Raw genomic sequence first — 14,808 nt, forward strand, 5'->3', positions numbered from 1 at the left:
GACATATATAAATAACCATTTTGATCTCGAACTGCAAAACAAAACCATCCAAAGTGAATGATGAGAGATTTTAGAAAGACCAGTTTCTTTGTTAAAATTTTTCAGCACAAATAAAACGACACACTTAAGAGCCGTTTGAAGTATCGTAACGTATTTAAATCAATCAGAACACGACAAAGCTCTCACGAAAAACACGATGCTAGATTCATATAGTTTAATCAGATAATCTGACCCCCTAACGTCACGAAAATCGTCATTAAAATTACGTTTCAGACTTTGGCAAGCGTGCATGTCTTCAAGTTTCAAACACAAATGGTAGAAAAAAAGTCAAAATTATGTTACGTAATTGCAAATGAAACTATCGTTTTCACCTTTCCAAACCGATAAAGGGGAAGGGCTATGCCTTCCATTATCACATTTTTTTACGTAACACTTGAAAGAGTCATGCATAAAAAATAGGCAGTGCCAATAAATATTACTAAATACGTATGGGTTAACTTTCCAAAACTTACCAACTTTCTCCTGGACTTTTCTTCATTAAGACTAGAGGATAGGTCCTCAAGTTCTTCAACCGAATCAAAGGGATTAGGTACAACATCTTCCAAAATTTCGTGCTCGTCTACACCTTTAGTAGCGCTTAACAGGCACGCAATATTGACACAATATTCTTCTTGCTTATCAATTAATGTTTCCAGTTTGGTGAGAACTGATATTTGGAAGCCTACAAGATATATAAGAAAATAATAGAATAACTAATGTATAACCTACGTAATATCTTAAAAATATAAAACCTTACAACATGCTAACAAGAAAATTCAAATAAATCTCGCATCAAATTGCTAATTGAATACGCATACATAATAGCAACGCTATTCAAAAGCTATATACTGTAGAAGAGATGCCATTAATGTTTTGTTGAGAACGTCTTCCTGCAGGTGTTATGTTCTTAAAACTTGTCGAAGGCGTTTCGTGCGATGAAAGGTCATGCGCATCTGCAAAACAATCACGTGTTGCAGTCAGTTGTGAAAAAAACATTTCAAACGACACAAAATGAACGTAAATGAAAACGTAACAACATAACATGCAATAATGAATTGTAAGAAAAGCCTGCCTAAGACACCACTGTTTTGTTGAGAATGTCTTTCTCTTGTTGTGCCAGTTGTAAGAATTCCTTGTGAAGAGACGTTGCTTGTAACTACAGAGAAGACATGTACTGGGTTTAACATATATCTTTATTGAACGCACGAACGTCATTTAAATTAAGGCACTACAAGTTTCAAAAGTCAGAAACAGAAAGGTGACTAAAATAAAAAACCTCGAGAAAGTTTCATTTAGTAGTTTGATAGCAAACGCAAAGAATTAGATTTGAACGAATGTATTTTGATAAAATCGTGGTGTGAACAAAACTGCAATTTTAACTATAACTAACATTTTTTTTAACTAATTACAACAACATTTTAAAGGACCAACGCCTACAGCACCTGTAGAACATACATAAGCCCTATAATGCAACGATGGGCGTAGAAAAACAGTAAATGTACAATACGAATGTAAAAGTTATTTAAAAAAAATCAATCAAAATTATTTCAACATTTTAGTCGACATATTATATGAAAGTTGCTGATTAGTCAGTTCTGATGACAGAAAACTTACCACTACGCTGAGATGGTGTCTTACTAGTAGATGGAGAAGTTATTGCATGATCCTTTGTGTTTAGGATTTCTGGTGCTAGTTCACCGTCATATAAATCTAGATCAACATTATATTAAGATGAAAAGAGAAATTCTATACATGCATGTTTCTGTCAAAAAATTGTCTACTTGTACAATGATTATAATTGCGCTTATACCTTTTTCTGCAAGGGAGATCAAGTCGCTGTACACCGGCAAATCTAAAAAGCAAAATCAATGATTACATTTAAATGCAACGTAGCAATATGTGAAAAACTGCACTCCTTTGAATAAAGCAATGGCCTATTGCATTGAAACTACAGTACTTACTTCTAGAATTTGTTGATAAGATTTCAATGACGGCTGTTATCATATTACTTTCAGAAGATTCCAATAAATGCTTATTGTTCATACTAAAAGATGCGTAACGTGGAGCAGGAGGTAACTGAGGGGCTATGTGTTGAATTACGGGTTCATCACTGTCATCATCGTCTGTTGAGAAAAAATACCGGATCATCGCATAACAATGTTTATTGAGTACTCAAGCTATACTAAAAATACTAAAATATGGTTAATTTAATGCTTGCCAAAGATATAATATTTAAGTAGCTACGGCAATACATTCAGTCTTAATCCTATCTTTTCCCAACTTAAGGAAGAAGACATAGCCAAAATCAAAGAACTTATTGTGTTTCGCACACACGACCCTTCATTGACTACAGCCATATACGCACATAGGTAGTTATAACAGTAGAAATAAAACACTTTTCTGTGTTACTGCGTACGTAAGTTGTTGTGATCGGAGAGAAATATCTAGAATACTATATAACCTACTTTCTATGTCACTGTAATCTGGAAATTCTTCCATACTCCTTTTGAGACGAGAACGTTTTCGTGGCTTGTCGTTGATTGACTCATCATCTCATTCAATGTTTGAAGTGGCAATGGCTCTTCTAGCAAACTTTTGGGCACTTTTAAAGTTGTCTAAGTAAAAGAAAGGTTTAAATTTAGAAAACAGAGCATTAAATCGTTTATAGCACTTTTGAGGCTTCAGTGGAGAAAATGTTAAACAGCTGGCAGCAAGTTTATAACGAATTCTGAAAATAAAAAATTCCTACACCAGACATGGCAATGATTATTTACAATCAAAATGGAAATAAATAGAAATCCAAAATAAATGTAAATTAAATGAAAAATTCATACTATAATCACAAGACATCATATTAACCTGCAAATGTGAATATTCTGACTTTATGTTTTTTCCAACCATTTTTGTATGGCAATTCCAGCTTCATTACAATAGCTGAGACGTTTGTCCTCGGCCAATAGCAACACAAAAGCTAAAGTGTTATTAAATGAAAAATAGTTGCATTGACCTGTACGTATAAGCTCAGGAAGATCTTTAAGATATGCCATATTACATTCTATGGGAGTCCATTGTCCTTTTCATATTATAGCATATGATTGTGACTTATATCAATCCTCCAAAGTAGATATACATAGCACATACTTTAAGTAACGAGCACATAGATAAAAATGAATGATTGAACAATATTGTATAAAAACAATAACGCAAAGCAAACCCTACACCTTCACATGCTTCAATCCAACTTCTAGGAACAACTTCAACTGACTTCTCATCAAGGAATTCTACAAACTGCATATGTATCAGTAGACATCTAAAGCAAATAAAAATACAATTTCAGATTGGCAGAGTTCGAAATCATAGCTCATTTAATTTCAAACACCGCACTGCATAAAAAACATTCTTTCACAGCTATCACCATTAGGCATTGCATCTTAAAGCTTTATTAGCAGCAGTCCAGTTTTTTCTGTACTGCCCCCGGTTACATTTCATTATGATATGAACTTAAATAAATAATAAAATGTAACTTTCACTCTATTGTTGATTGATTTAAACATATCCTAATGTTACAACCCATTCCTCCTAAGTGCTGGTGATCACAACACTTAGCAAAATGTTTTAATCAAAAAATGATGAGTCTCACTCGCAGGTCATGGTAACTTATATATCTCCTCAACCATTTGTAACTTATTCTCTTCTTTACATGCATGTATCATACCTAATTTATACATAATCCTAAAATTTTAAGTATAACATTATAGTTTACTTGCTAACAACAGCAAATGGAAAATATCTGAAGCAACTACGCAAAAATAATTTAACTGACATTGCAAGCTTACTAAAGAAATGGGCGAAGTTAATAAACCAATCTAAGAGATGAAAAAGTGGGTTGTAAACTACATATTGTCTTGAATGCAATAATTGGACCAACAATACTTACTTGTATTATAAAGCAACCATGCATTGTTATGAATAAACATTCAATTACCTCTGTAAAATTATATCACTGTTCAAAAACTGCTGTGATTTGCAATAGAAAGTACAACTATTTTAAGGTTTAAGGCTGGGTGATTCTTAATCAAAAACATTTTTTAAATCACATAATCACTAACCCCATGTTCAAAAATATTAATCATCAACACAGACGTATATATCATAAAAAGGTTTGAGTTTAATTTTATAAAAAAAACAAAAAAATTAACAAAGTTTTTGTCGAAACAATTGAAAATTAAGGCTATAGTAAGGTGTATGAAATATGAAAATATATTCAATAAATGTGCACAGCAATGAGACAATAACCCACAGGCTTTTCTGAATTTTGTCGATCAATAATTGGCCTTATCACTAAAGATAAAAAAAATTGGCCTTTCTTAATAATGAGAACAAATTACCTATGACAAAATCATTTAAAGAGCCTAGAAAGCTACATGAGCAAAGTAGCATACAAATTCGTTGTTTTACGCATTTATCATCAATCCATTATAAACATTTCAACCATCCTTTGTCGATTTGTATCATTTAAATTTTAAAGCTTTTTTGTGCTTATCAACACACCAAATTACTTAAATAAGATGTTGCTTGTATTATTTGTGGCTAAAAACAATAAATTGTATGCTTTATTTAAGCAACGGTAACGGTATATCGACAAAGGCATTATAAGACGTTCATTGTTCCTCATTGTCTTTGTTCAACAATAATTACAATATGTAAACAAATAAAATTTCACCTTACTTTGATCACGTAACAATATAGCAGCACTTGTTCCAAAACACCGTTTCTTGCTAAAGTAGCGCTAAGAATATGAAATGAAACGGGTCAACCGTCAACCATTGAATATACATGTTGAATTATTCCTTGCCCAAGTTCTGTGTTTATTCAAATAAAATCAAAACAGCATGTACTTACGATGAAAACGTTGATCAGCTCGTTCTTGAATGTGTTGTATCAATTATATATTCTTTCTTGGGTGAAAAATTTTATAGCTAAAGTCGACTTGCCACTTGTAATGAAGTACGCAGAAGACACTTGCAAAATAGTATTCTGAGCCCGCAAATTTTCTTAACGTCTACAGCGATTTATGTTTCTTATATTGCATATTTCCCCAACTGCGTCGTATGGGTCGCATCCGCGTTATAACGTTATCAAACTATATATTAAAGTTTATTTTTTATTAACGCTGATACAGCGAACGCATATTGATATCAATGTTCAGAAAAAACGACCGACGTAGTTTTTGTATTCGACATTGGTACAAAGTTAAATGCAACGCACTACGTAAACATGAAATAACATGAATTGACGTTATTCGTAACGTTTAACCAACGTTCATATCACGTTAGACATTAACGAAGCTGCGACCAAAAAATCACCTTTATCTAACGTCCATCTTAACATTTAACCGAAGTTGAAACAACGTCAGACAATAACGACGGGCACGCGACCAAAAAATCACCTTATACCAACGTTCATCTTAGACAACGTTGTTTCAACGTTACAACATAACTTCCTTACCGAATGTTAATTTTAACGTTTAACCAACGTTGACACAACGTGGTTAAAATTTGAATAAGAAAAACAACGTGGTAAGAACGTTGTATTAACGTTATGTCATAACGCAACTTAAATACAACCTTCAGCCAACGTTAAAAAAACGTCGTGTGCTAACTGGGGGTTTTGTGAAAGTATCTTGCTGGGAAGTCACGCATTCGTGGTGAAAAAAATACGCCACGACTTTAGCCAAGTGGGCCTTCTGTTAGAAGTCTTTCTATGCTAGGACGTTGAACCTTGAGAAATCTATGCATTGAATGGAATCTTACAGCAGATGCAGTAGATAACGGAAAAAGCAAGTATATATGCACAAAAAATAAAGAAAGTAAGGTGGTCAACGTTACAGAATTTTCAGCTTTAAATATTAGTTTTTCAGGCTGCATATATCATAAAATAAATTGAATATTTACTGTCTATATAAACTATGAATATACTCAAAGCTTCATTGACTTTGACCACAATAAGTTTCTATACAACATGTTTGATAATTAGAACAGCTGCTGAGAGAAAAACGTTCATGCTGACTTTATTGCTTTACGTTTGCCGATAAGAAATATACAAAAAAGACTCTAGCACAAAACCTTAACGCCATCAAACCCTACACTTTAACCTACAGATTAAAAGAGCGTGTAACAAAAAAAGATTTCTTGAGGGAAAGTAGCATGAACGAACATTCATCGACAGTATCACAGTATAGAGAACATACAGTAGGGTCACTCCATTTAATTTTTACGTGCCACGTATATCTTATTACGCATGTGATTATCATATTGGCAGCCAGTAATTGGCATTGTGTGACCAATAGGATTGACGAAATGGCAAACGGCAGCCTGTAAACCAAATATACAGCAGCCAGTTAGACAGCGAAGTGGCCTTACTGTTTTGTCCTATAATGTGACATTAATAAGGATTAATATGGAGCTGAAAATATTCATAACAATACCTAATGTAAATAATTACAAAAGAATTTGACAGTATACAATATGTAATTTTACATAATATTATGATTTAATTATAATGAATCACGATATGTTCACATGATGAACAATTTGTATATCTACATGTATTGTTAAAATTTTGAAAATCCACACATTAGTTTTGAAATTATCATATGCAATACAATCATTTGTGGACGAAGTAGATACATAATCACGCATTTCATTATTTCGTGACGCACGCGCGAGAAAACGTGATAGCAACTATGTTGTTGGTTTTTGGCCTTGGCGTTGCCAACACGCATGGAATTTTCTGATGATAGAGTATAACAAGATCCTGTTTTCTTTGCTTTTATCATTTCCGCTACATAGTGAGATTTGAAAGAAGCCTGTGTTTGGTAAAGAATTTCAACTCCCACCTATTCCTAAACGTACAGACAAAAAGGATCGGACGTAGGTGAGAGAAATTGTTTCTTATTTTCTTAATTTGTACTTGTGCTTTTATGTAATTTACTAAATAAAACAAAAATATTCACCAAATATTGGGAAATACTATAAATACCGGCCAAATGTAGCTGATAAATAAACCAAATGTGATTTTATTTAAGTTGACAGTGTGAACCTTGCACGTAATTCGATAAATATTTCCATACATGTTGTCAGCGTAAACTCTTGTTTCACATCTTCACATTTTCATGGTGACGTTGCTTTGTTATGACTTTATTTAAATCACATATTGAATTTACACGTAGCGTAATAAATATAGGTTGAAAGTTCATATCCTGAATACATTAGGCCGTATTCTTTGCCACCGAAAGTCGCTTAGAAAAACAATTCCGTTGCCATCGGTCGGGCACTAAGTTTAATTTAAATAAATCTATAAATTTTCATTTGCTGAATAAGAATTTACTTGTTGTCACGCGTATAAACCTGCAGTTTGTGAGCATTTTGCCATCAAACATCAACAATTTTTGCTGCTTTGAAACTTGATCGCCTCCTTTGTTTCCCAAATACTTCATTTAATTTACTGTGATATTACTAGTTCCAGATTCTTATCAGGCTTATTTTTGCTCGGACGTCAACAACTTATGTATATTTGGTAACTTTTATCAATGTTTTTTGTGGGAAATATCACAATTTTCAGTAAAAAATATAAAATTTCATACATCGCATTAAAGACTATTTGATAAGTATAATATTCCACATTTAAAATTGGTCAATGTCGTCTAAATCCCCATCAGTACTTTCGCTGTCTGAATCATCTATTGAATTGTCTTCGTCGCATTCGCCTGATGTATTTTCGCAGTTAACACATGAACATAAGTCTGTGCAGACTAGGTTAGCTTTTCTACATGAACATCGCATGCTTGAACACCCAGTCTTACAATGACAGTCTACGAAATCAAGAAGGGAGTCTGGAGCTGGAGGACGCGTCATCCATACGATATCAATGTCTCCGTTTGAAAACTGCCAACCGTTACCAATTGGTGAAGGAAGAGTCATTTGGGGTAAAAGAGACTGACACCACACACCCGCCTGGTAATTTACTCTTTCAATGTGTCTAAGAAGGCTGTCACATGTTGGTGGCAATACTTCATCCGAACATTTTCCACCTTTAAACATTGTGTATCGGCATTCATCGGCATTCTTTGATGTATTGTCGCCATACAGTAGACAAGTGAACTTGTTCAGATCGCGTACAAGGACGTTGGCAGGAGGAAAGTTATAACCAAGGAGAGAAAATGTCTCAACAAAGCAAGGATGAGCAATTAGCGTTTTCCATGCTTTGACCTTCCCTTTTCCGTAAAACGAGCTCGTGCAGTCACTTCCTAAATGTAAAGCAAACGTCAATACTTTAGTATTAGTTACCCTCATATTTTAGAACTTGGTAGAAGTATAATATCAGTAAAAATATACGCAAAAAATAAGAAAATGATGCAATGATTAGAAGGAGCCATTTCTCTGACCACCCCCATCAAAATACCTGCATTGAAATGCTAACCTGAAAACGCGTGAAAGCCTGGCAAGCAGCGACAAAATTCTTCGTTCATGGCGACAGTAACTGCATTTATATGTACTGTGCGAGATTTGTTTCCAGTACCAGTCATAAAAAACAAATCCTTTGAACCCAGGTTTTTTTGCATTGCTACACAAAGAATGAAGACATTTGTATCTGGACTCCTAATAATTACATTAACGTTAGTGCCCATTGCATGCTTGGCGTGTAAAAGCATACGGATGTCGGCTTCCTCATGATTACTTTCTAGCACACTGCATTCACAACATAAAACCGGGTCCTCGTCAAAAGCTGAACAAGAAAGTACATAGCATTTTTCTTTTGTAGTAATATATAAATTTTCAACTTGCGTCAGTTGAGATGATTTATACTCTTTCCAATGTTCGCACAAAAAAATCATAAGGCACTCCTTGTTTTCTCCACAACTTAAGAATTTTTTCCACTGCTTTGGAACGGGCTGATCTTTACCAAAAATTCGAATTCGTTGAACTCCTTTCTCGGCCCGTCTCTTTCTTTCAGCGTTCTTGATACTCAATTTTGGATATCGATCTGTGACGAAGTCCAATCTTGTAGCATTACATTGAAATGCGACTTTCAGAAGAAATTGAAATATCGAGTCAGATATTCACCGAAGGTCTTCCACTTTCCTTAAATAAGCAATTAAAATGAGAGGCCTCTGAATTGCGCAAAGAATTAACAGAACACTTTATGTCAAGTTACGACACAGAAAGACAAGTCTACGTTATTAAATTCAAGAGAATATGTCGTGTTTGCATATATAAAAGAAGGTCTGTGCATGCAACGTGTCTTTAACATTTACCTTTCATAACTTGCAAGACAGCCATTGCATCTACTATAAGAGCATTGTTGTGAAAGCTGCGAATATCGACTTCTGGATTGTCTGCTTCTCTCTCCAAAATTTCAAGCAGTTTAGACTTTGCAGTTTTTACGAGTCCTCCATTTGGTGTTGCAAGTGAAAGAGGAAACGATCCGAGACTGTATGATAATACCTCCTTCAAATTGACCTCACGATTTTTTGCTATGACTAAAAGCTTGACAAAAAAATTCCGGTTCATTTTGATGCTTTTTTCCTTCCCTTTTTGGCCACTCTGTACTTGTTTCCTTCTTCCAGAGAACGTTTCAATGCTGTTGCGCTCCAATTTTGTGAAAATATCCGGATTGTCGGAACTGCCGCTCACCCAGTTGCTCTGCAGATAGAAGTCGATCTGCCACAGTGGTTTCTAACTCTACTCCACTTGCCAAATTTATCAAATGTTCTTGATCAACATCAAAAGGATGTGCCATTTGGGATATAGAAGTTAGTACGTCTTGAACACATTGCTCATAGCGTTTGCACTTGGAGTAATCAAGGTCTTTACGCTTTCTGAAATGCATGAAAAGAGGATGTCTCCAACATTTGAAGGGAATTATAAATTTATTTACACGAAACAACCCGTCCTAACCCTAAGCTTCATAGCAGAATATGCGAATCAAATTCACCTTGGCTTATATTCCAACCCCGCCATGTAATTACACTTTCTTGTTATTGCTGCTCTGTGCGATTGTGATAGCATCCATCTTTGCACCGCTCCAGGATTCATAGAAATTCCAGTCAAATCACCCTTCGTCTTCGAATCGCGGTTTACAGTTTGCTCAATTGTTTGATCACACGCCACAGCAGAAAAACCATAGTTGTTTTGACGTTGTACAGCAAAGTTACATGATATTTCAGACAAGATTCCTATATAATAAAAATATATCACAATTGTTTGTCGTAATAAGCAAGACTTTAATTAAATGACACAATGACCAAATCAAACCTGGATGTGTCTGATCCAAAGCAACCATCTCAAGCCAATATGCAGACCCATATCTTGCATAGTTTATCCGATCACAGGCGAAAACCATGGCAACATTGCTCTAAAGGTTGTCAAATGTAGTTTCCAGTTTATCTCCCTTGTAGCTCTGATAAACATCAACAAAATATCTAAAAGTAGGAAGTATATCTAAAATTGATAAATTCAAAGTGTATGTCCTGTAGATTTGACCTTGTTACAACCTAGAAAATAAATGAGAGGGTTTATTGTTATTTACCTATCATTTTGATGTACATACTCCAGAAAGCAAACGTTCTTGATTTTGAGGATGCATTTTGTATGAAGTTTTCGTACTCTTCGCATATTTCCTCAAACAGTTCACTTTCAATACAATCGCGGAAACCTTTATCTGGAAACGAATTTGACATTTCACATAGGAATACCATTATTCTTCCATCTTTTTCTTCTTCTAAATCATCCAGGTATGCTTCAAACCTTCGTACAAAATTTTATGGCATGACATCGATCTATTGTAATTCTTTCCAGAAAGGACACTCTTTACGGATCCTTCGCTCACAACACCCGACTCAATTAACAGATCCTAAAGAACGTTTTGCGGAATCATTACTTTTAGAAACGTATTTATCTAATTGCCACTTATTTCTTGTACAAGTTTTATATGTGAAAATTAAGATATGAATTCGCACCTTAAGTCCTCCATCTTCAAAGAGCTTTGACACTGCAGATAGAAAAGACATGACAGTATGAAATTCTCCAAGACGTATGACCAGTTTATCATAGTAAACGGGTTCTTTCCATCGTATGTGCTGGACTTTAGAGTAAACTGCTTCATCAAAGACTAAGACAGCATATTGTAAGTCAAGCTTCTCTGCGATATTCTTGCTTCTTTTAAGAATTTCATTAATTGTAGAATATTCAGTTGGTGGCGCGTTTATAACTGGCAGGTAACCCACTCGATACCTCAGGTATTTCTTCAATAAGCATGGTGTTAAAGCCGGTCCATCCAGGCAGTGCTGTTTCATCAGTGACATGAACCATTTTCGTTAAAACATATGCTAAATCAAGCTTGTGAGCTGCTTCATTTAACTCATGGTTCCTATCAATGAGCATTGAACGGGCGACTTCATTGATATCAAAAAATATTGGAGTCTTTTTTGCCCCAATACTATATTCTGCTATGTTGGTATTCGGCATCTTAACAGTTCGCTGTGACTTTTTGACGATGCTGGAATTTTGCATTGTTATGTGTTGCTGGCCTGACAATTTCTGCGTTATAATTCCGTTTGTGACATGGGTTTGTTTTTTTATGTCCTCGCCAAAATCAATGTTGTCGTAAATCAGGTTAACATAATCTTTCTCTACAAACTCTTTGGGAACAATATTAGATGTATCAATAGTTGTTTGGGCAAGGGCAGAATCATACGCCATTGCGGATGACAAGGAGACACAGTATCCAAGACCGTTCAAAAGGCTGATCAGGCTTGAACAGCCAGAAATTTGTCAGGCTAAGGCTAAGGATTTAGGCGTTTGCATTTTTCCTTTACTGCTAACGTTGATCAGATCTTGACATAATGAATAAAGTTTAATAGCGTTCTTCTCCCATACTTCAACATATTCCGACAAGTCCGGGTCGTCTGAAAAACCAAGCATCCATGCGAGGAAATTAAACAGAGTTGGCGAAACAATTTTCCTAACACTCTCATTATTTATGTCAGAAGCAAGGGGCGGCCAGTTTTCGTACCATATTGATTTTGTACTAGCACGTAGATTGCCCCGTAATGTTAGCGCTACGTTAAATACTTCATTAAGGGTCGTCGTTTTATTGCAGCTGCCTTTTGGAACGTCATTGTTGAAAAATTCATCTTCTGTGTCCATCTCACTTTGCGAAGTTTCTGCGTCTTCATTTAAATCATTTTCTGCCACAGTTCCTTGACAAAGACCTTCAACGTATACAATTTCACTTTTGTTCCGTTCTTTTGGTGAAAAGAAAACAATTTGAGGGAATTTCTTTCGCAATCTCTCTTTTAATCGAAAATTTCTATAATTTGACGCATCTGTGCCTTCAATTTCTGAAACTGTCTTTACAAACTCAGCTTTCATTCTCTTCATAAAAAAAATTTCTTCGTTCATCAGCAGTCTTTTCTTTACAAATCTTTCACAAAAAACATCAAAGGACTTTTCGTATTTGCATGCGTATCTGTCATAGTTTTCAGAATCATAAACTTCATCTATTACATTGCTGTGTCTTAAAAAGCTAGTGTATCGTTCGTAACACCGTCTATGATACCTAACCTCTAAAGCTACACAATCTTTATCAGCAATATTTACAAGTATACTTTCATCTGAATTTCTCCTAGCTGCTTCTCTTAATTTACCCCCATCTTTTGTCTCTGCCATAACCAGTCGATCTAGCTTTCGCTTTCGAGTGCCCTATTAGTCATAAGTGAACATTTTTTGGTGAAATTATTAATTATCAAGAAGACAAAGATTGTTTCTCACGTAAAAAAATTTCTTTTCAATGCGGAAAAATATATAAGCGAGCTTTTAATGTAGGATGTAAAAGCTTTCGATAAAAAGAAAAATACAATAAAAATGTGTCACTTACCACTTCAGTCACAAAAGACTTTTCTTTTTTACAAATGATACATGTAGGCGGAAGTACATGTTTTGATTTTGGTGCAATGGCTTGTTTCTTCAGTGTAGATCTAAGTAGTTTTTTTGTGCCTGTTATACTTTCGCCACTAGCAGGTAATAAATTGTCTGCAGTTGCATTAGTGTCCTGTCTTTCCCTCTCTTTGTACAATTCTTTAGGGAATTATTTGAGAAAAGTTAGCAGTTCAGTTGCTTAAAATCGGTTCTCTTGTAGATAAAGAGAATGTTGAATCTGCAAAAAGGGTAGATTTGTGTGATAATCTACACATATGCACAGTAATTACGCATTCAGTACTTGTTTCATCCTCATTATCAGCCAGTCAGAAAGAGGTGGCAACATCAAGGTAAATGATGTTAATAAACAATGAAGGCATGGACTCATATGAACATTCAGACAATTGAGTTGTGAGCTTTTCACTCTCATGAACATGGTGTACAGCATCGTGACGTTTCTCGGGTAAATCCACAGGTACACGAGGTCATCATCAGGAGTACAAACGGATTGACCATCTGCCTTGTTCAAAGTGTTTGATCGCCTCTTTTTTTCTGTAACTAAAAATCCACAATGCTAGATTTAGTTTGATGTATAAATATATTTTTTCAGTTCGCTAAAAGTTAGTTAATTTTATTGCTGAATACGGACCTAATGTGCCAACTTTTCAAGTGGCCATGTTAATAAGTTATGACGTCATCAGTGAAACACGTTTTCACAGAATAAAAATTATAAAAGGCCATGCCAGTGAGCACTGCGTCCTTACGGCCGACATCATTCTAGGAAGATACTTTGTGTTTTCACTTGTCTTCAACCACTGTAATTACATGACGTCATTTTTTCACAATGAAGTGGAAATAATTTCAATATAAGAAATGACGTCGTGTCATTTAAGTGGTTTGGAACAAGTGAAAAGTCCTAAACATCTTTTTGGAATAATGGCTGCCGATATGTGCGGCACAACATACGCGACGACAAAAACATCAAAGGGTCCGACACGAGTAACCTTTTGTATGTTTGATATTCTGTGACGTTTTGTTTGCAAACTACAGATCATTTATAACTGACGCCACATTTGTCTTCGTTTTTCTTTAATTATTTGCTTGAGTTCACAATATTCTAAAATAGGTATTTTAGAAACAGATCATAGGTATTTTAGGATATCGTATAACTAAATCAATGTACGTTATGTGACTTAAGCTTTTCAAGATTTTTTTAAGCTTTTACAAAATTTATTAAAAGTTGTGCTATGGAAAACAATACCCATTAGTTACCCTTATCCAACTGATTTTTAAAATTCTTCAAAATAATCCTAATATCTTCCGGAACATTTATATTGCGAAACTACTAAAGTAATTAACTTTCATACAGCTATAGAAGAGAAATACCTTTACATACCTTTACTAAGATTCAAGGACGAGCGTAAATTATTTTTAAGTATGATTTATATTATAATCTAAACTAATTTGTAATTTTTTAGTGTATACTATCGTATTTTTTATCTTTTAACCTTTTGGACATCCTAAATGTTTTTTATTATGAAACTCTATCGCATAAATTCTAGAAATTTTTTATTTTACTGAAATAATTTGAATGCAGTTGTCCTAATAAAACAGCTATACTTTTAAACTTACAAGATTGACCTGCTAAAATTTAAAATTATTATTATTATAGTATTATTACTATTTTTTTATTGCATGTACTGGATTTTTTCATAGCTACTAAATATTGCAACCAAATTATACATTTTGCTACAATATAGGCTGAAATTGTTCATATATACAATCTGGA

At 34.4% G+C, this 14,808-nt stretch overlaps 2 protein-coding genes and 1 long non-coding RNA gene across 6 annotated transcripts in view; 1 reads left to right on the forward strand and 2 right to left on the reverse strand.

The window, feature by feature from the left end:
* Positions 1–459: 459 nt before the first annotated feature.
* Positions 460–5,089, reverse strand: LOC124436588. Of its 3 annotated transcripts, none has more exons than XM_046986546.1 (11): positions 4,942–5,089; positions 4,768–4,828; positions 3,259–3,349; positions 2,899–3,010; positions 2,505–2,654; positions 2,001–2,162; positions 1,850–1,891; positions 1,654–1,749; positions 1,112–1,195; positions 889–992; positions 460–721 (listed from the first exon to the last, which is right to left on the reverse strand). In XM_046986546.1, exons 5-11 carry the CDS (start codon positions 2,536–2,538, stop codon positions 683–685), a joined length of 561 nt encoding a protein of 186 aa, XP_046842502.1. In that variant the 5' UTR covers positions 2,539–2,654; positions 2,899–3,010; positions 3,259–3,349; positions 4,768–4,828; positions 4,942–5,089; the 3' UTR covers positions 460–682. The 3 variants fall into 3 exon arrangements, with proteins under 3 accessions (XP_046842502.1, XP_046842503.1, XP_046842504.1); XM_046986547.1 differs by having other exon boundaries at positions 3,261–3,349; positions 4,763–4,828; XM_046986548.1 differs by lacking the exon at positions 460–721 and having other exon boundaries at positions 747–992; positions 3,261–3,349; positions 4,942–5,088.
* A 1,461-nt stretch (positions 5,090–6,550) lies between these two features.
* LOC124436597 lies at positions 6,551–7,356 on the reverse strand. Its single transcript, XR_006945399.1, has 2 exons — positions 7,172–7,356; positions 6,551–6,943 (listed from the first exon to the last, which is right to left on the reverse strand). It is a non-coding gene; the product is annotated as an uncharacterized LOC124436597 (long non-coding RNA).
* The window catches only part of LOC124436589 (proteolipid protein 2-like), an 85,695-nt gene continuing 77,793 nt past the window's right edge, over positions 6,907–14,808 (forward strand). The window contains exon 1 of one of the 2 annotated variants that reach the window (XM_046986551.1): positions 6,907–6,975. The gene's annotated coding sequence lies outside the window, so the exon portion shown is untranslated. The remainder of the gene's footprint in view (positions 6,976–14,808) is intronic. The other variant, XM_046986549.1, reaches the window with a different exon arrangement.

This window comes from Xenia sp. Carnegie-2017, unplaced genomic scaffold (assembly GCF_021976095.1).
Source record: "Xenia sp. Carnegie-2017 unplaced genomic scaffold, XeniaSp_v1 HiC_scaffold_16, whole genome shotgun sequence".
NCBI classification, from domain to species: domain Eukaryota; kingdom Metazoa; phylum Cnidaria; class Anthozoa; order Malacalcyonacea; family Xeniidae; genus Xenia; species Xenia sp. Carnegie-2017.

Excerpts from the sequence above, each read along its gene's own strand:
- LOC124436588 (XM_046986546.1), bottom strand. The coding sequence starts at position 2,538 with ATGGAAGAATTTCCAGATTACAGTGACATAGAAA. Across the intron at positions 1,750-1,849 it reads GATCTCCCTTGCAGAAAAAG|ATTTATATGACGGTGAACTA; the intron begins GTATAAGCGCAA and ends ATGTTGATCTAG. Across the intron at positions 1,196-1,653 it reads GACACCATCTCAGCGTAGTG|TTACAAGCAACGTCTCTTCA; the intron begins GTAAGTTTTCTG and ends TCTTCTCTGTAG.